The sequence below is a fragment of the Bemisia tabaci genome, chromosome 10 (assembly GCF_918797505.1).
Source record: "Bemisia tabaci chromosome 10, PGI_BMITA_v3".
NCBI lineage: Eukaryota > Metazoa > Arthropoda > Insecta > Hemiptera > Aleyrodidae > Bemisia > Bemisia tabaci.
Genome location: NC_092802.1, coordinates 17,139,981 through 17,164,733, shown reverse-complemented (window position 1 = coordinate 17,164,733; position 24,753 = coordinate 17,139,981). Strand labels below are relative to the sequence as shown.

General features: G+C 38.6%; 2 protein-coding genes across 3 annotated transcripts in view; one reads left to right on the top strand and one right to left on the bottom strand.

Annotated features, from left to right (window-relative positions):
• LOC109037676 (organic cation transporter protein) overlaps positions 1 to 7,121 on the bottom strand; it is a 40,732-nt gene extending 33,611 nt beyond the window's left edge. Inside the window, exon 1 of the mRNA XM_019052449.2 lies at positions 6,905 to 7,121. The gene's annotated coding sequence lies outside the window, so the exon portion shown is untranslated. The remainder of the gene's footprint in view (positions 1 to 6,904) is intronic.
• A 215-nt stretch (positions 7,122 to 7,336) lies between these two features.
• Positions 7,337 to 21,673, top strand: CCT2 (chaperonin containing TCP1 subunit 2). 2 transcript variants are annotated; one of them, XM_019052563.2, is made up of 9 exons: positions 7,337 to 7,493; positions 9,131 to 9,304; positions 10,357 to 10,492; positions 11,289 to 11,621; positions 14,885 to 15,113; positions 16,397 to 16,571; positions 17,351 to 17,528; positions 19,532 to 19,735; positions 21,171 to 21,673. In XM_019052563.2, the coding sequence occupies exons 1-9, from the start codon at positions 7,491 to 7,493 to the stop codon at positions 21,341 to 21,343; spliced, it is 1,605 nt and encodes a 534-aa protein (XP_018908108.2). In that variant the 5' UTR covers positions 7,337 to 7,490; the 3' UTR covers positions 21,344 to 21,673. The 2 variants fall into 2 exon arrangements, with proteins under 2 accessions (XP_018908108.2, XP_072161303.1); XM_072305202.1 differs by having other exon boundaries at positions 17,351 to 17,532; positions 19,536 to 19,735.
• The last annotated feature ends 3,080 nt before the right edge of the window (positions 21,674 to 24,753 follow it).

The following is a 24,753-nucleotide window of genomic DNA, read 5'->3' as shown; positions in this document are numbered from 1 at the left end:
AAAAGCCAAGAACTCAAAATTGCACTCCTTCTTTCGGTCATAATTTCACTTATCTACGATTTAATGATTGATCTTCTCGAAAGCTCTCTTTTCGCAGGGAGAGTTACAAAAATTGCCTAACCTCAATACTTGCGTGAAACTTTGCAACGCTGTACCGGCGTTTGTTATCATCCGATTTTAATCATCTTGGGCTCGTTCGAATGGAAATTTTATGTACTTTATTTTTGAAAATAACTATTTTTGCCATAATTTCCAAAATATACGAGTTATTTCGGTTTTTTGGACGAAAAACGCAAATTTAGGCCATTTTTTCAAGATGGCGGCTTTGGCTCGCCTCAGATCTTTTCGCAAATATGAAATTCGGATTCAGCGACCAAAAATACATAGGAATAGTATATCAGAAAGTTTCCTCAGAAATTGTCCCTACTTTACCCCCTATTGACTGGACTAAATAGTTGCGCTACAAATCATGCTCAGTGCATTGCGATAACAAAACTAAGGCATAAACAAAACCTACGTTAAAGTTAGACGAACAGTTAAACACATGCAACTGGACCGCGTTAAGCAGAAAGGAGCCAAGCCAAATCATTTATTCCCAAATTTAATTGGGCAATTTAATTTTTTACATAAAAACGGTTGCGGATTTTCGTGCGAACAATGAATTTTCTGCATCGTACGAGACAAATTCCTTGAAATTTACGAAAGAATCCACACAAACGTTCTCTTGAAAAAAATGTGATTGCCCGGTTAAATGTCGCATTAGCAGATGTGGCTTGGTTCCTATCTCTAGAGTACCTATAGTGAGAGAGTATGACCACTGGAGTTACCACCTCTGATTGGCTCAGCCATCTTAGGCTGAATGGAGCCCTTAGGACCCAAAAATGGCGGACGCCATAAAGTTAATGTAATGCAAAATGATTCAAAATGTAGTTGTCTTTGCTTATCGTATCGAGAACTTTACCCAAATGCACTATTGCGACTTTTTTACATATTTTTAAGGCTAATCGTGTGCAATTTTTGAGAAAAATGATCTTAGATGTAGTAAGGTTGGCAGCAAGTGCGGTTGGTGATATCCGGCAAAAGTTGGCAATGACCCCCCTTCCATCCTCAAAAACCAAAACAAAGCACCGCCATTTTTGGGTCCTAAGCCTCTCCATGGGACCCAGTGGCCATACTCTCTCAATATAGGTACTCTACCTATCTCCTAAACGCGGTCCAACTATTCGTGCTTGAGAAACACTTTTCGACGGTGGAACTACCAGTCCATGCACCTCGGTTTACGACGTTACAGACTTCCAGTCATTCTTCATTCTTTCATTGGAAACCTACTCGATGTCAATTGAACATTTCTTGGAAACTTCCTAGTTTTTCTTTCCTGCGCGAGGATAACTCTGGGAAAACTTGGAGGAATGATTAAATTTGTTCCAGGGGCGGACTGCGGCAGTCGAAAAGTTAGGAGGCGGCCTCCAGGGCGTATTGTTAGGAGGCGATCGCTTCCCCACCTCCATGGCCAGTCCGCCCCTGAAGAGCATTCCAATGTCGCTAACCTTGCAAACATAAACGATCATCTAAACTAGTTTCACCTCTACTCCCAATAAACTATGAATTCAAGACGAAAATTACCGTCGCAAAGTTTACTTTTTGCAAAGAATGTATCTAAGTTGCAGAATCCTAGCAACATTGAAATGCTCTTAGTTCCTTTTTGCAAAATGCGATCCAATTGGTTGTTGCTGCAAAAAAATAGTTTCCCCCAACCTGCTATACAATGCTCCAGTGACCATGTAAGTTGGCCCGAGCACTAACTTTTCGGGAAGAAAGCCTTTCCCCTACGTGGTTTCTCACTTAATATCCGCCCGAGTTTCGCATATCTTCCGTTTCTCCTCATCGCAGCTTCCGTCAAACCGCAATTGCCCGGAAACTAGGACCGCACATCTTATCTGATAAAATCGTTCGCCCTTTAGACCGATTCTGGGGGGTTAGGCTAGACTGGTCGATGAGTCAACTGTTGATCTAATTTCATTACGTGAACGTAGAGGAAAAAGGGGTAAAAAATCACTAATGTGTAATCAATTTTCAAGGACAATTCTGTAATTTCTCCTACAATTTTAAATAGATTAAAACGCATAATATCCAAAATCTAAGCTCAGATTCGGATTCCTCGTGAAAAACTGATGCGATTTCATGCATCAAATTTTAGAATAGCGTGAAGGAAAGAGGTTTAATGACGTAAAAAAACACTAATGTGTGATCAATTTTCAAGGACAATTCTGTAATTTCTTCTACGATTTTAAATAGATTAAAACGCGTAATATCAAAAATCTAAGCTCAGATTCGGATTCCTCGTGAAAAATTGATGAGATTTTATGCATCCTATGTTAGAATAGCGTGAAGGAAAGAGGTTTAATGACGTAAAAAAACACTAATGCGTGATCAATTTTCAAGGACAATTCTGTAAATTCTCTTACGATTTTAAATAGATTAAAACGCGTAATATCCAAAATCTAAGCTCAGATTCGGATTTCTCGTAAAAAATTGAAGAGATTTCATGTATCATACGTTAAAATAGCGTGAAGGAAAAAGGTTTAACGACGCGTATAGATTCTGTCGTACTTCCCCTTTGAACTACGCCGCCGCCTGTCGCCCGAGTGAAACCGAACGGGGAGGCGCCATTTAGCGCCGGCTAAGCGTTCGGTTTCGTCGCGAGGAATTCCTCGAGATAAATTCTTATTCTTCCTCCTCCGCTGACCCACTGAGCACTACCCATGTTGCCACGTTGCATTCATATGCTCGAATCAGTATGCCTACGTTACGTCTCTTTCCTTCACGCTATGCTCGAGTATGATACATGAAATTATAACAATTTTTAACGAGGAATCCGAATCTGAACTTCGATTTTGGGTATCACGCGTTTTAAGTCAAATTTTCCAAATTCGAAAATCTGAAATGACTGACGTGGCTTAAAATGCCATCTCGGCTCCTGTTCGATGGATTTTCCTGAAATTCGGTGTCAGGGTATGATACATGAAATCGCATCGATTTTTAACGAGGAATCTAAATCTGAACTTCGATTTTGGGTATCACACGTTTTAAGTAAAATTTTTCAACTTCAAAAATCCGAAATGACTGAAGTGGCTTAAAATGCCATCTCGGCTCCTGTTTGATGGATTCTCCTGAAATTCGGTGTCAGAGTATGATACATGAAATCGCATCGATTTTTTACGAGGAATCCGAATCTGAGCTTCGATTTTGGGGATCACGCGTTTTAAATCGAAATCTGTCAAAATTCAAAATTCGAAAATCCGAAATGGCTTAAAATGCTATCTCGGCCCCTGTTCGATGGATTTTTCTGAAATTCGGTGTCAGGAGGTATTTTTCGACGGGAAACTCGAATTTTTAGTCAACTTTTTAAAATTCTCAACTCCAAAATATTGGATATGGCCTAAAATGAGCCCCGGGTCTGGCCTCCGTTTCTGTTCGTTAGAACTTTGTGAACCGCGGGATCAGGGGTACTTTTCGACGGGAAACTCGAATTTTTAGTCGATTTTTGAAAATTCTCAAATCCAAGATGGCGGACGTGGCCTAAAATGCTATGTCGGCTCCTGGTCGATGGATTTATGGCGCCCCCTTACTACATGCCTACCCTTGTATTTCTGTACAGCCGCAAATTTAGGGTCAAGGGGCGCCTGACCGTCTATGGACCAGGTGGAGTTTTTGTCCTGAAAATTTACCTTTAGACGGCAATTCTCTTTATATTTTGTCTATGGTTTTTATGCCCCCCCCCCTTTCTCGCGGACTCTCTTTTCACTTTTCTTGCCTCCTTTTTCCTTCCATTTCCCCCTTCTTCCTTGCTTTCACTGCCTAACCTTGTTTCCTTTTCCTTTTTTACCCTTGTCCTTTCTTCCCTTTTTTTCCTTTTCCTTTTCCTCCCTTTTTTTCCCCCTCATCTTCTTTCATGGCGCCCCCCAAAGGCTGGCCCCCGTGTGCGCCGCACGCCCTGCACACGCCCTAGGTCCGGGCCTGCACCCCTGATTGCTCTCTCTGAAACGGTGGCGGAGATTTTTAAACACTGCAAACGAGATACGTGGTGTGGTAGTGTCTCCATACTGCCGTGATAGCGAAGAGAGCAGTGTGAGTGTCAAATTTTCGAAATCGAGTTTCCTTTAAAATTCAGATGAAATAACTGAAATAGCTAGAACAGCAAAATTCCTCTAATTTTTATGATAACAAGACAAGAGAGAAAACCGTCCCAAGTAGCATTTCTCAACAAATAATCGCTATATGTTGCAATTTTATCGGCGATAAAATCGCCAGGATAATCAACATCTGAGCGATTATCCTCGATCTTATCGCGATATTTTCGAAGTAAAAATCGCGATAAATGGCGGTTTAATCTCGATTTTATCGACGAAAATTGATCGCGATTTTATCGAACCAAAAATTGCACCGTGTAGCGATTTAATCGCCATAAAACGCAATTTTTTATGCGAAAATATCTCGATATATTGCCACCAAAATAATCGCGATAACTAACCGATAAAATCGCTATTTATCGCGATCACTGCTACGTGGGAGACCGGAAAAAATGACGTGGTTTCAGGCAAGACAGCAGTAAGTGACATTATTCCTCCAGAGGACCAATGAAAACAGTGCTATCAAGTACAGTGCCGCCCTCTTCTGCCAATTTCTAACCTGAAAATGTGTTTGTTGTGTGTCCAGAACGCAACCACGAAAGTATGCAGAAGGTAGCAGGCTCTCTTGCTCTTGCCTAGCAATAACCTAGCATGAAAATGAAAAATACCCTGTTGGTGTAATTGACATAAAATCAGTCGATTATTAATCATCCAAACGATTTCTAGGAGTCTTTCGGACGATTAGTGGCAATTTGACAAAGAACAGAGGCTTTTCTCAGTAAAATTTTCTGGTCAGAGGCTTCTGAGCCCGGTTTCTCAAAACTTCGTTCCTCCTTTTACTGCTCGTTTCGCTATCACGGCAGCATAGCTTTGAAGTATTGACGAGAAGTTGAAGATGCTCTGTCATTTAGGATCCTCACGGTACAGCTCGCCGCAGCACAGTGGATCGAGTCAATGGGGGAGGTAGGACAAAAGTAGGAAACTTTAAACGCTTATAACTCCGTTTATACAAAACTTTGAGGTCCTTAAATTGGTTCCGTTGATTTTCTCGTGAAATTTTCTTCCAGAAGCACCCCTTAACATTTGAAATGAGAAATGTGACGAATTAAACATCAAAATTCGCAGTTTTAGACGAGAATCTCATGTCCAACCTCTCCTATTGATTCGATCCACTGTGCGCCGCGAGTGAGTGCCTGGAAAGGCAAAACGCCTTCAATCCCGTGCGTATGCGATACGCATATCCGTGGAGCCCGAATAATTGCATCAAGGCGTCATGATGAAATTCGTTTTAAGTTCGTCGCATGCACCACTAACTGAGGGCGCTTTGCTTTTTTCTGGTGCACATTTCCTTTCTTCCAGCACTGTCCATTGTACTGACATGGTGGTAAAATGGTGGTAGCACCAAACTATTTTGCAGGGAAAGCAAGGCCAAAATATTCTAAAAGATCCAATGCGAGTCAAAAATGTTGAGCTCTAATAATATCTAGCTCCACAGTTTGGGGCAAATTTTTTCCTGTCCTGATGCAGTAAACTGTTACTGGTTTTTATTGCAGCATTGTCGATTTTCCATCAAATTCTACGATTTTCTTAAAGTGTATCACAGTGTTGACCTCCTGAAATGTTGGCTGCAATCCCTACACTAGTTGACCACTGCATGTGGGAGAGACTTAGCAAGGGCATTTCAAAAAAAATTTTCTCGAGCGTATATCCTGTTTAAAGACAATGAAAATTGGATATGAAACATGGCAATTATAGTATTGTTCTTTGAACAACAGTCATGCGATGGCAAGGCATGAATGATCAATTATCAATACATATATCCCTATTTGAAGCTGTGGTAAGTAAAGAATCGATTATCGAGGTGTTCCTTATATATCGATCCTTTTCCACAGGTTTCAATGGCAGACCAATCGCTAAATCGCAAAGCAGGCCACACCACTGCAATCCTTAGTGCCTTAAGCAGCTGCAGTGCCGTTAATATTTATAACTTTTCTTCCAGAGGCTGTAGCTCACTCAGTAAATGATACAATTCACATCAATGATATCTGGCAGGATTTTCCTATCACCCAATAGGATTTAAGGTCTGATGATGAGGGGTATTGAGAAACATTTGAGGTTCCTCCGCTTGTGACTTGAGTCAACAAATGCTATACATATGATCTGGGCGCTTACGTCACACTCTGTTCAACTTCTGCTGAGCACCATGAAAATGAAATATGTAAGTAGTCACATTTTTTCAGGTACAAAAAATTGTGTCTAAGGAATGGTAACATTTAGAATGAAGTAGAGTTTCAGGCAGTTTAGAACAGCTCTGGCAGTCCCCCATAGCTAATATTTAAAATCCTATCGATGACAGCCAATTGGACGTATTTCTGCCAAACGAAACTAAGCGCCATCAGGGGAGGAAGGTAGAGGGGGGCTTAGATTGGCGGCGGAACCGGGCGTCGGGCTCATTCGTTCCTACACTCGCAATGCTTTTCCATGGCGCTTAGTTCTGTTTGGTAGGTGGCTATCCGGGATTCAAAATTCCTCAAAAGGAACTCAAATTAGCGCTTAGTTCCTTTTGACAGAAATACGTCCAATTGAAAATACGGAATATCCATGCGCGACAATGAATAAAAAAAGGAGTGGAAAACCCACGTTATAGGGAAAAGATGTAAATTTTTGAGAGACCAAATTTCTGTCTCTTTCCAGAGGAAATAGAAATGAGAAATGATAACGAGATAGAGAGCATGTTGCAGAAATTTTCATGCACAAACGAATTGAAAACTCACCACGTCAAAACAAGCAAGCACTTCCTCCGTTCCTGACCGATTTTTCACCGCGACCTGGAGGATTCCGAGATAACGCGAGTGAATTTGAAATTTAAATCACTGACACTGAACGCGTGACTTTCCACGACCACGCGCCTCATCAGCCGACCGTAAAATAATAAAAATAAATGATCGGATGACACACAAAGCAATCACGGAGTGGGGAGCGAGTGTGATAAGTGTGATAACCTGAAAAAAAATTTAGTTTCCGAATTGATGACGTAGGAACTATGAACTCGAAACACCTCCTCACTGAAAGTTTCAAGCTGTCATTTTATTTCGAGTTTATTAGCTAAACTACCCGTTGGATAAGTCTAAAAGTTTGTTTACTATTGATTTTCAATATGAAAAACTCCTAAAAAGATGTGAGATTGAAATTCTAGGTGCCAAGTAAATTTGTATCGAACAAGATATGACGTCATAGTTCGAATTATAAACTCATCTTGACAACAGTGGGTATGCAAAACTCGCGTGCATGCTCCATTATCTGCGAGTAGTGTGTTTATTGTGTGAATTTTCTCTTTGAATTTATATCTCCCTCGCAAAAATGGTTTGTAATTCCTCATTATTTGGTGACCAATAGCTCCTGACCTCTTTTTATCTTTGTTCGAAGTTTTCATTATTCCAATCAACCCGACCAACGCTTATTTTATCCTAATTTACCCATAACTCCGAACATGTGTTCCACCGGACTCCACGCCGGATTTTCCTTATTCTCTGAAATTGATTGTTAAAATAACGAATTTTATCATCCTTTTAAGTAAATTTTGTGTTTCACGACTCTAACTTTCAAGGGGCACCAGATGTTCAAGCATCTACTCCCCTATAGCATACTCATTCAGCGCTGTGTTGGTGGGCTAGGTCTCATTCCTCCACAGTCACAATCTTTCATGGACTCCCACAAATCATATTCTTATGCGAATTTCCAATTTAAAATGAGCATCTTTAAGCTCTTATGCTACTTATTTATTGTTTTTATCCTGACCACGTCATTTCTCTGATTCCTCTTGAATTACTTTGTGGAAGACCAAAACCTAACCTCAAATCACACCCATCAAGTTTTCTATATTGATAAATCTTGAAAGAGTAACACAAAATTGTTTGAGAAGAGAGGTTTCTCGCAGAGCAAGTTCCAGGGTAGGACCAGTTAAAGATACATGTACCACAGGTTTTCACAAGATATTCCCAAGAGCGTGTGGAGTCATAGGTGTCTTGGTCTAAGCGTTCTTATCTTTACATTGTCTGCCCCTCTACTGTCTAGATAGGACACATTTTCTTTGCTGCCCCCCCCCCCCCCAAATTTTCCTTATGGAAGATTGAGAATATATGCTCTTTTTTACTATTATGCAAACATGTCACTTCCTAAAGACTTGGCTCCTTGTTGCTGAATCCAGTCTGTACGACTGAGTTGAAATCAACTATGTTTGATGTATCAAGCTTTAACAATTTTACCCGCACCACGCCTCCCTAAACAAGACCTAAGTCTTTTATTACCTTAAAAAATAAAGAAGAAACTTAGAGTGCTTAAACAATCTTTAGCTGATTTGAATTGTACCTTAACCTTTCAAAAATCTACCCATTTGGCTAATATTTAAGCCCCCCACTTGAGCTATTGGCCTTCGCAGCTGACGGGTCTGCTCTCAGTCTGTTTTTTTTTTTCAATGTGTGCTCCTGTTTTGTTATCATAACCCGTTTACTCTCACTTATCATAACCCGTTTACTCTCACTTATCATAACCCGTTTACTCTCACTACCAAGGTACATTAACACAGGTATGGAAAAGTTGAAAATTTCCCATGAGCCTCAGTACGTGTCACATGACTACGTGACGTAGGTTAGGGGGCCCGTTTTTTAATTAAATTACAATCAAATTAACATTCAAACGTTTGTGCGTTTAAACGTTAAAATTAATATCGCATTATCAAAATTGTGCAAAAAATCCCACAAAATTTTGACAAATGATAAACCGAACATAATAAATCAAAATAATCAAAACATTCAAAATGGCTGACGTTAAGGGGCCGCTGGAGAGCCAATCAGAGGCCAGTTGTTAAGTTCTGTCCATACCTGTGTTAATCTACCTTGCTCACTACTGAACTCTCAGAGTCCTCATGTTCAGTATTACTTCTCTTTTGTATCACGCACTTGTACAACCATGTTCAATCTGAATTTTATTTTTCCTTTCAGGTGTCTCTAAATCCTGTCCGAATTTTGAAACATGAAGCAGAAGAAGAGAAAGCAGAAGTTGCCAGATTATCAAGTTTTGTCGGAGCTATTGCTATCGGTGATCTTGTCAAGAGCACACTTGGACCCAAAGGAATGGATAAAATTCTTGTAGCTCACGGAAGAAGTGCAGGACAGGTACTTAACCCATTCACATCCAATTTTTTTTTTTTTTTTTATTTTTTTTTTCTTTAAAAATGAAAACTTCCCGTAGCAAATGGGAAAGACCTATGACGAGCTGGTAGAACATGCCTCTGATGAAAGCTGTTGCGAGTTATGTGAAGCTATTGTGGAGAGTTCGAAAAATAGCAATTAGTCACTCGTGACGTAACTCACTCATCAGAGCAATCCAGGCGTGGTGCTCACATGACGTGTCATACTGGTCAGATGATGTGAATTGGTTGATAAAACGCTGCACCTGAATAAAGTGAAGTGAATGTACGAATGCCAGCCGTTAAGCTTCCTAATGTTTGCACTAGTTTGACTGGATATTGCTTGTTGTCCACCCTGGTGCCAGAGGTCATTCCATAATGAACCTTGAAAAAGATTTGAGTTGTGTCTAGGAGGAACAAGCCTAAGCACTGTACTACCAATTTTTATAAGTCATGAAAACTTTGAAAGAATGGCAATGATTATACCTGCTACTGGATGCTATAGACTTAATTATAATACAATCTAGAATTGGAGGGAATGAAAGATAGTATAGGAGTCCCATCTGAGGAAACAGCGTTATTCAAACAAAATTCATAAGCTGACCAATGAGCCAACTAAGTATTGATTGATGCACTTCAGGTTGACGTATATTTGTCCAATTTTTTCTTTCCCTGGTTCTAAACTGCACCTAAGGCTTGGTTTGTGAAGAGGGAAGTAAGGCAGCAGCAGGTTAGCAGTAAGTAAGCAGGTTTTCTACTCATCGATTAATGACTTGTTCCATTTTGTTTTAAATTCACCCTAGGAATTGAATTTGAAGTAGAAGAATTGATATGTACAGCTTTATACAAAGTAAAACTAAATTTTCAATAGGAAATTTTGTTGTGATGAGAAAGATTGGCAATCAATATCTTTCACTTAAGTATAATCCTAAAAATGTTGGGGGTTTTTTTATCTCTCAAATTCACGTATCTTGTAAAAATTTCACTCCAGGATATCCACTCCATACCTGCTCTAACATTTTTTTTCATCAATTGTAGGTGGAAGTAACAAATGACGGTGCCACTATCCTCAAAGCCATTGGAGTTGATAATCCAGCCGCTAAGATTCTAGTCGATATGTCAAAGGTCCAAGATGATGAAGTAGGAGACGGGACAACTTCAGTCACAGTTCTTTGTAAGTTACACTTTTTTGGCAGATCAAATGTATTCAACACCCAAAAAATTCTTTTAATTAGTTGATTTGTGATCTTAAAATTTGAGACAAGTAAATGTATGTCACCAGTGTCACATGTATGTGTCAGGAAAAAAATTTGCCGCGTAATTCCGGTCGAAATTTTCAGTGATGCAGAAATGCCTAATCTTGCGACCTGAGGAGTGTTACAAGTAAGAGACTGAACATAAGATGTGAGGCAGTTTTCGGAAGTGATAATTTTCTTCATTTTATTCCTCAACACTTTAAATGTGTGAATCATGGTATATTTTGCTGTAGATTTTAACATTTTTCTGTAAGGCAAGTTGAAAATTGGTCCTCAGGCAAAAAGCGGGAGGAAAGGTCATTGGAAACTTTTCTCACCCCTTTTAATTTTGTCCAGAAGACTACTAGATTTGTTCCCTGGAACTGTTTTGTGAAAAATAGAATCTTTGTCATGTTGTTAATTTTCAACTTAAAATTTAAAATAGGGTCTCCTTGAATCATCTTTTTTTCCTGACATGATGTTAGGAATCAAGTGAAGCAATCTGTATGCCTGTGAACTCTAAGATGGTGTGCAATTTGTAATTGTAATAGATTTTTTTGTTGAATAATCTAGTATAATATTAGGGTTAATAATGAGTAAATAACCCCAATTAAGTTTTTCTTTCCTCTGAACCTTACGTTACATCAGATAAGCAGCATCAGCTCCTAGCAGACAGTTTAAGCCCTAGAAAGTTGTGATTTCTGCAAGTTTTAATGGCTTCTTTTTATTTTACAGCTGCTGAGCTACTGAGAGAAGCAGAAAAATTAGTAGACCAAAAAATTCACCCACAAGTTATTGTAGCTGGTTGGCGCAAGGCCACAGTTATTGCCTCAAAAGCCTTACTGGATGCATCCATGGACCACAGCGCTGACCCAAAGGCGTTTGAAGAAGATCTACTCAACATCGCACGGACAACTCTCAGCTCCAAAATCCTGTCTCAGCACAAAGAGTATTTCGCAAAACTAGCTGTCCAAGCCGTTCTTCGACTTAAAGGCTCCGGCAATCTTTCCGCCATTCAGATCATCCGCAAAAGTGGTGGTAGCCTAGAGGATTCGTTTTTGGATGAAGGTATGAAGCTTCTTTAATTTTTTAGATGTATGGGTTTCAAGGGACAGAACAAAGGTCTTCCTATTTTGACATGTGTTCCAAACAGATATCTAAAATAATTTTTTCCCCTCTGTTTTAACTAATGGCCCTGTTGCACCAATTTTTTGTATCGCTTTAATCGAAAGAACTAAGGCTCCTGATGTCACAGGAATTTTCCCGGAGTTTTTTGATCACCGGAAATCCCCAAAAAATCAACTTAAAAACGCCTCAGAATTTGGATTTTCAAAACGGTCGTTTCGGGTCTGCCATTCTTGTGACGTGAAATGATATGACAGACCTGGTTTCTTCATCACTTACAATGTATTTTCCTGTAAGGAAATGGCAGCCGCTTTTCAAATGCAAATATCGAGTCAATCGATAATTTTCTGATTAAAATGGAATTCAGAAATAGATTCCTCGTACGTTTAAATGGTTAAAACCTTCATTAGATAAATAAGAACCGACAGGATAAACCCTATTTTTAAGGAAGACTGTAGTCAATGGGCGATTGTTTACATCTGCTTAGTGATAACAGACATGGACATTAGCTCAATATTTGGCCATTTTCATGAGTTTTTACTTTTTTGTCACTATTTGAAGGTAAGTTTATTTTGTAAATCAATTGTTTAGTGCCTTAGGATCATGTTAAAAGCTGTAAAGGCAGTGGCGTGCGGTCCGGATAAGCAAGGCAAGCACTGCTTGCCCAAAGATTTCAAAAGAAAGAAGAAAATTACACCTGTTACATGCATTTTTTACATTTTAGCAAATATAATTTATAAAAGGTGTTCAGTATGTAAATTGCATTGAAAACAGAAAGAGAGAGAGACAGAAATACGTAGAGAGAGCGGATGGTGGTGGCGCAGCGCGCTGCGCGGCCTAAACACGGGCCGACTCATGCGCTGGAGAATCGCTTGCGATCAGCTGAGCGGAGAGCCACTGCTCGGCGGCGGAATCAAGGCGGGCGGGTAGGGCGGTACGTTCCGAGTCCGAGCCCTTCGCTGCGCGATCGCAGCTCGCTTCTCTTGGCCATGTCTTGGCCCGTCACCGCACCGCAGCGCGCTGCTTCTGCCTCCGATGCGCTATCTTGCTCCCTCTTTCCGTCGCGGTTGTAGCTGCTCCTTCGGAGCAAATGCCCTTAAATTCTATAAAATTTCGCTCACTTGATCTAATTAGTGATGAATTAGAAAATTCTCAAACATGTTTAAAATGCAGAAAATTCTAATTTTCTAACTTATTTTTCTAATTTCTAATTTTAAACTCAAAAAATTCTAAATAATGTAGAATAAAGACTACAATATCTCAAATAAGTGGCAAAATTAGGAGTTAAGAGCATGGAGCCGTCCTCTAATGCTCAATAACATTCGAAACAAGTTGAGTAAACGAAATCATAAGTAAGAGAGAAAGTAATAAAACCACAGTTTTTCAAGACGTTCCATCAGATTTCATCCGAATAATAGAGCAAATACCGTAAAATTTTAACAATTTTCTAGGGAGGCTATAGGGGGAGGAGGAAGGGAAAGAGACTACGTTAACCCCCCCCCCGGATGGCGAACGCTAGAGCTTGCCCTGTCACTAAACCCACCGCACGCCACTGTGTAAAGGTATACTTTGTTACTTATTAATTCAGGACACACTCCGGCAGTCCAACGCTCAAACCTGGATGTAGCGAGTCTGTTGTTATTTCTTAATATTTCACCCTTTAATGTTTCACTGAAGACACCGAAATGATAGTATCAATCATTGATGATGAAAAAAACTTACCTTTGACAATACTGATGAGATGAGGAGACCGGTATGTTTTAGCTGGAGACAAGGAAAGTAGACATAGGATCCTTCTTCGGTTACCAGACTTTATCGATAAATTTTTCTGTATAGTGTTACATTTAAAACACACAGGATTTTAAAATAACATAAGTTTATAAAACGTGGGAACGTTCTGAATGATATTGAGATGTTAGTTGAAGAGTTAAGAATGATTTACACGCATTGAGAGAACATCCATGGTTTGAGCGTTGGACTGCCGGAGTGTGTTCTGAATTAATAAGTAACAAAGTATACCTTTACAGCTTTTAACATGATCTTAAGGCACTAAATAATTGATTTACAAAATAAACTTACCTTCAAATAGTGACAAAAAAGTAAAAACTCCTGAAAATGGCCAAGTATTGAGCTAATGTCCATGTCTGTTATCACTAAGCAGATGTAAACAATCGCCCATTGACTACAGTCTTCCTTAAAAATAGGGTTTATCCCGTCGGTTCTTATTTATCTAATGAAGGTTTTAACCATTTAAACGTACGAGGAATCTATTTCTGATTTCCATTTTAATCAAAAAATTATCGATCGACTCGATATTTGCATTTGAAAAGCGGCTGCCATTTCCTTACGGGAAAATACATTGTAAGTGATGAAGAAACCAGGTCTGTCATATCATTTCATGTCACAAGCACAGAATATATAGGCTCCACCAATCACAAGTATGGCGGTTGAAAAACGACCGTTTTGAATGGGTCGATTCCAAAAACAGCTTTTTTTGAGTTTGAGAAGTCATTTCAAGGTTTTTTAGTAGCGCCATCGTTCTTTTCGTGAAATTTGCCATAAGAATCAGGCATCAATTTGCAAATCCCCACACTTTGCAACAGGCCCATTGCAGTATGATAGTACAATGCAGTAATTTTCAGATCAAGGCTTGGTAGTGTGTTTAGCAGGTATTTCCAGGATTTCTAATGACAAAGGAAATCTGGATAAGTTTGAAATTGTTAATAACCTACAAATTTATTGAACACTTGAGGAACTTTTTCAAATATTCTAAACCTACATGTGCATGTTTGTTATGGTGATTTGGGTGGAAAGCCTGCCTTCCATAGAATAATTTACAATGGCAGCACCAAAAAAAGCAATGCAGATGAGAGTAACAACCTCTAATTTCACTCTTTACTTCTACTCTTCAGTGCTTTCTGTGAACTTGGATGGAGTTTAGAATTTTACATCCTCTTGATCTCACAGTGCAACAGTCAGGAAAATTTTCAAAATAGTCTTGGAAACCTCAATTAAGTTCTGAGGAAAATCCTGGGGTGAATGTGAATATTTTAAAATCTTAGATACCAAAATTTATTGCATCGAAAACACTTAAACATCCTGGAACTGTTTTATTTCATTTTCCAATGTATCAAATAGTATCTCGTTTATCTTTAAGCTTTTTAAAATTTATGGTTGTTCACTTGAATTTTTATGTTATCCTGCAGGATTTCTACTTGACAAGAAAGTCGGCCAGCATCAACCTAAGCGCATCGAGGATGCTCAAATTCTCATCGCTAACACACCCATGGACACCGACAAGATCAAAGTTTTTGGCTCCAGAGTTCGAGTGGATTCAATGGCCAAAATCGCTGATCTGGAACTAGCAGAGAAAGAAAAAATGAAAAGCAAAGTAGATAAAATTATAAAACACAAGTGTAATGTATTTATCAACAGGTAAGTTTGTTTCACTGTCTGAAGATTTATATTCTAACTGTGCTGGAAAATATTAACTATCTGATCCTTGTATGGTGTAAAGCAAAGGTAAAATCTTTATAAAGTCTTCAATCATGAAATTTGTCGAAAAAAGAAACTGAACATGGTTCATACCCCTCATGAATTTTCTTTATTTTGGCCTGACTTTGGCCCTGTATCATTGCTACATTATACATGTAAAGGTGATTTTATTACAATAGGAATAATGGTGTTGTCGGTTTAGTTTTCTGGTAAGTTTATGAACTTTAGACAAATGCTTTGAAAAATAATCCAATTATTGTTTAAAAATATTTTAAACATGTGAACCTTCATTGTCTCTTGCCAAAATATGAATAATTATCCTTACTTAGACGTTCAAAGCACAAAACATCATTTTAATTACGCGCACTTAACAGACCCAAAGTACAAAAAGATATCTCGTTAGTCACATTGTACTCTCTCAGTTCTCATACACTGTTCTGCTGTAGTTGTTAATGTAGAGAAAGAATTTCTGAAGGTTTTGCTGAAATCTCTGAGGACAGCAAAAGACATAGAATGGGTCTGTTGCAAACTTTTCTTAGAGCAAAAATATGAGTTGTTTCTATTGGTAAATGTCTCAAAAATCACAATGAGCGCATTGGCAAAGTTTAAAATTTACTCCTTATTTCACAATCTGCGTAAGAAATTTGCGTTTTTTTTAGCTTCCTGCTTCTAAAACAATACTATGGTAAAGGTGAACATTTTCTTAGAGGTGTCGTTCTATCCAACCCCTGTGCACTAGAATACAACACAATATTCAACATGGCCAACACCAATCCGCCAAAACACATGTCCCTGGACGAGATTCTAATCATTTGTTAACAACCGAGCGTGTTTACATTCGTGATTTCTTCGGGTTGATTAAGATCCGCTTCGGTTGACCTTGTGCTCCCGATTGCGATTTGCGCACAGAAGTGTCTGCTATGTTGGGTATTGCCGTTGCGAAAGGGTTGGGTGGAACGACTCTTTCAATGAAATGTTCATCTGTGCTGTAGTATCGTTTTTGAAGCAGGAGGCTCGATAAAACGCAATTTTCTGATACAGATTGTGAAGTTAGGAATTTTCAGAGTTTGCCAATGATCAAGATTTTTGAGGCATTAGCTGTAAGGAACAACTCTTATTTTTGCTCTAGTAAAAGTTTGCACCAGGCCCATTTGTTAGTTTAAGGTTTTTAATCATTGTGAATTTTGATAGTGACTGATCTCCTTTGATTATCTCTGTCACAGGCAGTTGATCTACAACTATCCTGAACAACTTTTCGCTGATGCTGGTGTAATGGCGATAGAGCATGCTGACTTTGATGGCATTGAGCGTTTAGCCCTCGTAACTGGTGGAGAAATTGTTTCAACTTTTGATAATCCTGATCTTGTTAAATTGGGCCATTGTAAACTCATCGAAGAGGTTTGTTCCTTTAATCCTGCAAAGGGTGTCCCTAATATACAGGACAGGCCTTGTTCCAAAAAAGTACTACATTTTTATCTTGAGCTTTTTAAGAGGCTCTATAGCATATTAATGGCCCTTATGGAAAACCTATTTGAAGCCTTTTCATCAAAAACTTACCTGCTTTGTGAAAATAATGATTTAAAGGCTAACAAAACATCACTTTACAGCTCCAAATTATTCTTTCAACTTTCGTTTTACCATTTAAAATACTTTCTTCTTGGTTGAATGTGAATACAGTAACACCTTTTAATCATCTTATAAGATCTCCTCTGTAACTTGAATCCAAGACCAAAGATCGAAGCTTTCCGGAATTGTAGTGATGGAAATAGGATTAGAAATTACTGCAAATGCTCCTAGCACAGCTTCAAAGTGTAAAAGACTACCAGTCCATGATATCAAAGTTTCCCCATATGGTAAATTTCAGCCTGAAATTCCTAGCTATAAGAAAGCTCTAATCTCAATCCAAGACAGCGTTCTTATGTGATTCTATAAAAACAGGTTATTCCTAGTAAGATTTTCAATTCCTCAGGGAAAATAAACATCATTTTCTGCGGTTTTTCTTCCCCCACCACAAGAGAAAGGTTGCAATTCAGTCATGAAAATTTAGTTAGAAATCCAAAAGTGTAAATGAAATTAAAGCAAATCTATACAAAATTACAAGTTTATCCTCTTTGAAGCTGTGGAAACACTGTTTGAACCACCCATCAGCCTAATTTATTTGTCTCTTCTCATTTCAGATCATGATTGGTGAAGACACGCTGTTACGATTCTCTGGAGTTCCTCTTGGTGAAGCTTGCACTATCATAATTCGTGGAGCTACTCAGCAGATTATCGATGAAGCCGATCGGTCGCTGCATGATGCTCTTTGTGTTTTAGCAGCTACTGTCAGAGAAAGCAGAATTATCTATGGTGGAGGTATGTTTTTTCAGGGATTGCTAAAGAATATGCCGTCCTAACTCACCCGCAATCCTAGGATTGGATCTCCTAACAAACTCTCATACTCAGAGAGTTTGATGATAAAGTAAAAAATATGTGGCTATTGAAAATAGATGAATATTTCAGGTTGCTATAATTTCCCAAATAGTTGATTGAGACAGCATGATACATGGAAAAAGGAGGAAAGGGCACCTGACTATATTAAGACCTTGATTTAAAGCATGTATGGGGACTAATGAAAGGATCTGTTAAATTGCGGAATCCGTTGATTCCAAGTAGCTTGAGGCCAAGAACATTGAATCATGTAGACCGTGCATCCTGTGTTACGGAAGGCAAGACAACTTTTAAAAATGCGATGAGTGGTTGCACCGACCCGCATCGATGAGTTCATGTGTCCCAGTTCCGCACATCTTCGCATGCGCAGTAGCGGCTCCCGTGAATTTTTGTCGGATTGTGAGGCTTTTTCTCTCTGTTAATAATTAGTTCGGAAAAATTGAACATTGCTATTCGGTTGTCAAATTATATGTTCTTAAACTTTTCTTCTTAGGAATTTTGTATGAAAATGGACTCTAAACGAGATATTCGTGAAAAACCAAGTACGGGAATGAATTCTTCATTGCCTCTCTGCAGTCTCTTAAAGTGCTTGGGACACACGCTGTCTCCCCTTCCCTGCCCGCCCACCATGGGGCTCCTAGAGACCTGTCTTGCTCCGCCTGTACTAAACCGAGCCGGACGCACGGTCCACGTAATCCAGTGTCTTTGCTGAAGGCCCTTGAAGGAACTGGAAGATTGACTTGTTAAATCGCGGAATCAGTTAAATAGTGATCCAATAAATTGTGGTCTTCCTGTATCATGTATATCCCTACAAGGAAGCCACAACATAAAGAGAGTTGTAAAAACATCCTGACGAGCCTCCAGTAGTGGAGAATCCTGAGCCAGGAAGAAAAATCAACACATGCTTATGATTTTACATCTCCATGTTTGCACTGACTCCCCATCCAATCCTAAAAAATTGTTAAAAGTATAAATGATAAATGTGTCCTTTCCACCATGACCAAGATGCTGAGGATTTGGAATGATAACTCTATCAGGAATTGGGAATTGCGTGTGCAATCACAAAGCTATTTTTTGCCATGTGTGAAATATCAGAGCCAATGGCAGCCATTTATTTTAAATTTCCTTGAAAGCCACCCTTTCTCAGGCTATTCAGAGTTTGATGGAATGATATTGTTGGGCTGTGTCCTCAGAACTTCTCTCCATGGCAAAGCACAAGTTTCTCTTAAACTTCTCTCAGTGCCCCTCATACTCGAGTGTGTCTTTTACTTTCTAAAACTTGTCTTGCATGATCAAGTTGTTCGGAAAATTTGATTCAAAAATATTGATTATAATTTGATTTGAAATTGCAAAATCATATATCTCAATTCCTGTGTTTCAAAATTTCAGCTCTTATTTTATTTATTTGAAGAGAAACAAGCCCACCTCATAGCTTATAATCTTTACCATATATTCTGCTGATAATGAGGAAAAATTAAGGGAGCTTTCACAAAATTAAGTTGACTAGTTTTTCAAAGTATGACGGAAAGGCTGCAATGTCAAAAAAAGAGATACACTGTTTCGCACTTTGACCATCTTATTGAAAAACTTAAATCAAAATGACCGAGTTTCAATATGAGTCACTCTCAGTAATCAGAAAACAAAAATGAGAACTTTTATTATGTTTTTCTCAAAAGATATGTTTTTTTTGTGTAAGTATCATCCAGCAATCGCTTCAGTTATCATCATGTGTATAAGAGACAAAGGGGTTATGATTAAAATTTGATCATGAGAAAGGGAAGGAAAAGCCGATAACCTGAAAATTTTTTTGGAAACAAGCAAATATTAGGTAACATATTTTTAGCATGAAATGCCAAATTTTAAATCTAAGGAAATACAATTTGAATTTATAAACTATCTTTTAATACTCTGTCTTCTTTGATCAACAGGCAGCGCTGAGATGCTGATGTCAGTTGCTGTGAGTGCCGAGGCCGCCAGAACTCCAGGCAAAGAAGCAGTAGCAATGGAAGCTTTTGCCAGAGCCCTACAAACTTTACCAACCGCCATCGCGGATAACGCTGGATATGATTCCGCCCAACTCATTAGTGAACTCAGAGCAGCTCATGTCCGGGGGAGCTTGTATTCTGGCCTAGGTAATACTTTTCATTAGTTGGAAATAATTTACTTGTGTTCGATCATCGGAAGTTTCTCCAAGGCCATACATCACGGTTTGTGGCGACACCTGGAAAAGCTTCATGTTTTTCCAGAACTACTTTTTTGTCATTGGAGACCCTTTCTGACCCACTTTTTCTGAGGAATAGCATTTTAAGTGCTCTGGATTGGAAATCATAAAAATAATTTCGGAAGGCGAAGTGTGACATGTATACTTAGTGCGTCAATAAATAAATGAACTTAAGTATGAGTCATCAGAGAAGTTTTCAGTAATCGATTTGGATACAAATCGTAGCAGTATCAGCAGAAGTGTTAAAAAACCCTTGCATCTCGTTTTGGGCGATTTGATCCTCAGTAAAAACTTAAAACTCCAGGAACCCTTATAAATTATGATAAATTGAGAGGTCAGCTCTCTTGCAAAAAAAGAGCTAAATTTGAAGTCTGGCTCTTTAATTTTTGCATGTAATGGGCAAATATTGCAGGGCTAACTTCAATAAAAAGCTCAGGAGTTCACACTCTTTCTGCTTGAATGACAAGTGTATCACTTTTTGCAGTTTAATTTACATTCGACAAAGAGTCTGTTTCTCTATTGTCATGGATACCTTAAAATTTCAAAAAAATATGTCAGCACAGCACACATCTGTGTTCAAACATATGTAGCAGCAGGAAATGGAATTATAAAAAAAAGTCAATGTCTGTTTTCAAGACGTCCTTTGAAATTTCTGAATTCACCACTAGACAGGGCGCAAAATTAACCACGTCAGCAAATTTTTCCAAACCAAATTTACGTAACACATAGTGGATGCTCTGAAACTTTCCAAATTTAGCTCATAAGTGAATAAATAATTGTTCTCGCCCCTTGTTAATTCACTTTTCCTACCCCCCATGAAAAACCTGAGTCTATTCTAGTAAAATTGAGCACTAAGCTAATTTCGGTATATCTACTGATGGAAGTTCTGTACCTTTTTTTTGACAAGATCAAAAGTTTGTTTTAAACAGAAGAGGAAGAAAATGTGTGTAAAACCGTGATCCAAGTTATCGCCTAGTCGCAGGTATTCTCTACCATAAAGGTTGATTTCAGTACGCAGTTTAGCCTCCGTTGATCAGATTTATTTTGTGAGCGTAAAGTTTGAATTTACTGTTTGTAATGTAAATTAAGAATGTTAATTTCTCACTCATGAGTTAATGTAGGAAGTTTTTGTTATGTTTAACAAGTTTGGCATGAAATTTTGTTGAGAAAACATGTGCTGAAATGTACAATTTCTTGCCCTGTCTAGTGGATCATCTTTCTTCCAAGTTCTCAAAAGTCGGTTCAAAATTCTATGAAAGCTCTCAATTTTGGTTTCAAAAAAGCTATTATGAACCACATTTTATCTCTAATATTTATAACATAATACCTTTGTTTTCTATCCGTAGATATGGACCAAGGCCGAGTAGAAGATATGAGAAAATTAGGAATCACGGAATCCTACGTCGTCAAAAGGCAAGTACTTCTCTCTGCATCTGAAGCAGCTGAAATGATTCTACGTGTAGACGATATCATTAAAGCTGCTCCGAGGAAACGAACAGAAGATCGCGGCCATTGCTAAGACCGATCAATCAACTCTAATTTTGCCTCTGTTTCAAAGGCCGGTGATATTACGTTGATACTGGCAAAAGGTTCTTTTGCCAGTGACACCAGGCAGAGAAGATCAAACTGATGTCAGCTGTGTTTATTGCTTTGTTTTCCTACTAATATATTATTTTAAAGTTAGGTTTAAGATTCCCCGTGCTGTTTCATCCTTTTGTTAATCGATTGCATTTTGTACAAGTTTTTACACATCGCACTTTCCATCCATCAATTTTTTGTATCTGCAAGATAACATCCTTTAATGCTTGTCATTAATTCAATAAAAAATGAAATATTTTCTTTTTTAAAACGCTGACTTATTGGAAACAAACCAAAGCTGTATGAAAATTTTATAATGACGAAGTCACTTAAAAATCACATAACTTGATTATGGTGCCTTAAAAGTTTTACTTGAATTAAATTACTTTCAGTATTAAAGAGCAACTAATCCTCGTTCATCCTGTAAGTACGCATCTGTGTAAAGAAAGTAATAGCACATGTGCTGTTTCCAAAGTGCGTCATATATAACAGTTCCTTATTGCGAAATGCACTTTGCTTATTATTTTTGTAGGAACGCAATTAAATCCTATTTCACAGTAGGAACTGTTTCTGGTGCATTTTAGAAACTATCACACCTATGTGCTATAGGTTCTTTTATAGATGAGTGAGAAAAAGTAGTTTCTTTTTGCCAAACGCAGTCCAAATAGGTAGACTTCTTTGCCTCAAATTTTCACAGGATCTCTTACTGAAAGAAATAAATAGCAGGAACTCTGCAGATGTTGGTAAAATTCTCATTTAAAAAATTTGCAACATTACAAATCGAGTTAAGTGTTATTTCCAGATTCCAAATCCTCAAGCATAACCAAATGTCATTCTCAGTAGAGGTGATTTTTGTCTCTGCACTTCTTAAACTATGATTTGTAAAATTCTTTATCAAAGTAATAGACGCGGTTTTTGATCGACTCTAATACAATATATCTTAATCGATACTCTTTTTAGATTGTTTTGGAATTTCGAAAGTAAAAACAAGCATGTTTACCCAGAATGAAAAGGTAAAATTGATAATACGCAATGAAAAAACTCTGCTGTGTATTGCAGCAACTTTAAGTTGTTGGCAGAGCTGGATTTACATTTTTAGAACCCTAAGCTGGACTTCGACTGGCGCCCCAACAGAAGCACTTTGGTCTTAAGGCTGTTTTGAAATGTCCTATTGCAAAAATTCTCTCACTAGAAAAATGCTAATTTTGAAAAATAAAAAGCAATAAAAGACTCAAAAAATAAAAATTCATGTCTAGATACTGATGGTTTAGAATAAAGTCTCAAAAATTTTGCTCCTGTCAGAATGTTGGATTCTCAGAGTAATTTTTGTCAAACAATGTTTTAAGCATATGTGCAATATGTTGACATGTACATCATAAAGCAAAATTAACAGGATCCCTAAAGGGAGCTTTAAAGGGATCTAACTTTGAGGCTCAGAATTTCTACAGAAGCCTACTCTGGTCTGTTTAATTAATTAAGAACTCGAGATTTGGCCATCAGATGGATGATATTCTATGGTCATTAATGACAAAGCATTTTTGGGGAGAGTCTGGGAATTTTTTGAGCGTAACTTAAATTAAGTGCCTCTTTTCGCCATCTAAATCGCTGAAAGCGGAGGTAAATTCCGGTCATTTAAAAAAGGAAGAGGAATAAAAAATCAAGTCGAAGTTATGTTTGAAAATTAGGGAAAGTCAAGACAAATTCAGGGGGGGGGGGGGTCTGGGAAAATTAAGGGAATTTTAACATAGATAACTCATGGGAACTTTTATCATGAGTTTGGAAAGTTTCAGTGAACATCATAGCCCTTAGCCCTCAAGTAAATGCGGACTGTGAGAAACTAGCTCTTTAAAATATAAATTAGCCTCTCATACCTACTTAAAGCTACCTATAAACTCCATATTTCGTCTTTTACTAACAAATATAAAAATTGTAATTCTTTCTCAACTGAAGGGCCGGATTAAGGGGGTGGCCACATGGGCCGCGGCCCATGGCGGCAAATCTAGGGGGCGGCAAATTTTGCAATTTATTTAAGTGTAGGTATTAAAAAAAATCGGATTTAGAAAAAAAAATAACAAACGAGAAAAGGCTACAAAATCTCTCATTTCCTGAGAGTATAGTAATTTCTAATTTTGTCGTCTTTCAGTGCTACAAGAGACAGCACCTTTAATTAGTCGAGTTAAGAGAGAAACCAAACACACAATTTGGCCTGGAACGGCGCGGCGCGACTTAGGGAGAAATGATGACGAGGACTTGAGATGAAAAGGAGAAGCCCTCGCCGCGGCAATCGACATGTAACACATACATATTAGCGCCTACGAGACTGCACGAATACTTCACGCATTGCATCAAACACAGTGCGGTTATTGTGGTCAGCGTGAAACGGATAGCGCCTACATGAATGCATGAATACTTCTCGCATTGCGCCAAACACAGTGCGATCAGCGTGAAACGCATAGCGCCTACAAGACTGCGTGAAAACTTCACGCATTGCACCAAACACGGTGCGGTCGGCGCGGCGCGACGTGGCGGCGGAAGTTAAAATCACTAGACCAAATTTTGTGTTTGTGCTTTCATAATTTTTTCGTTCATTTCTTATGAATGGAAGGCCTTGTCCATTAGAGATAGGTTTACGAAACTTGACTTTCGCGCAAAGTTCCATGATCTTTTGCTAGTCGTGTTGACAGGGCTTTCCCAAAAAATATGTTCAACACGAGTAAACGCATCTTATGCACCCCTCCCCTGCTGGCACGTTCACTTGATAGTTTTTATTGATGTTTCAAAACGAATGAGAAGGGGGCGGCAAAATAAAGGCGGCCCATGGGCGGCAAGTAGGAAAATCCGGCCCTGATATAATTTCGAAACTTCAAACATGTATTTCTCGAAATAGCAAAAACTATACTTATGCGCCTTGTCCTTTAAACCCCTCAACTTAATTTTCCCCCAAAAGTGATTAACTTCTTGCAAAAATTTACGATCGGGATCCTTTAAATACTACCCGCGGGTGGGGGGGGGGGGGGGGGTGTTCCTTTCAGCCCTTCTGGCTGCCGCCCCAGAAACCTCACGTGATCATCTTTCAGACAGCCAGTTCTGCCGCGCTAAGGAAGAACGCCGTAAAAACATTCGAGAGTCGTCAAATTTCCTCCGATGAGATGTTTATTTTTGGGGCAAGTTATGAATATTTTTCCGTCGCGAGTAAAAGACGAGAGCCTTGATTTCGATCCATTGACGTCGATATATCGGAATCAAGGCTCTCCATTGGCTTTCGTCTTTCACTCGCGACGGTTAATCGCCGTGTGTAGCTAGGCCTTTAGGTGAAATTGGGAACGAAATTATCTGAAAAATCGGGATAAA

What these genes read in the sequence shown, in the direction of transcription:
- CCT2 (XM_019052563.2), top strand. An exon ending in ATTGTAAACTCATCGAAGAG is followed by an intron (nt 16,572 to 17,350) that starts GTTTGTTCCTTT and finishes TTCTCATTTCAG; the next exon opens with ATCATGATTGGTGAAGACAC. An exon ending in CAGAATTATCTATGGTGGAG is followed by an intron (nt 17,529 to 19,531) that starts GTATGTTTTTTC and finishes TTTGATCAACAG; the next exon opens with GCAGCGCTGAGATGCTGATG.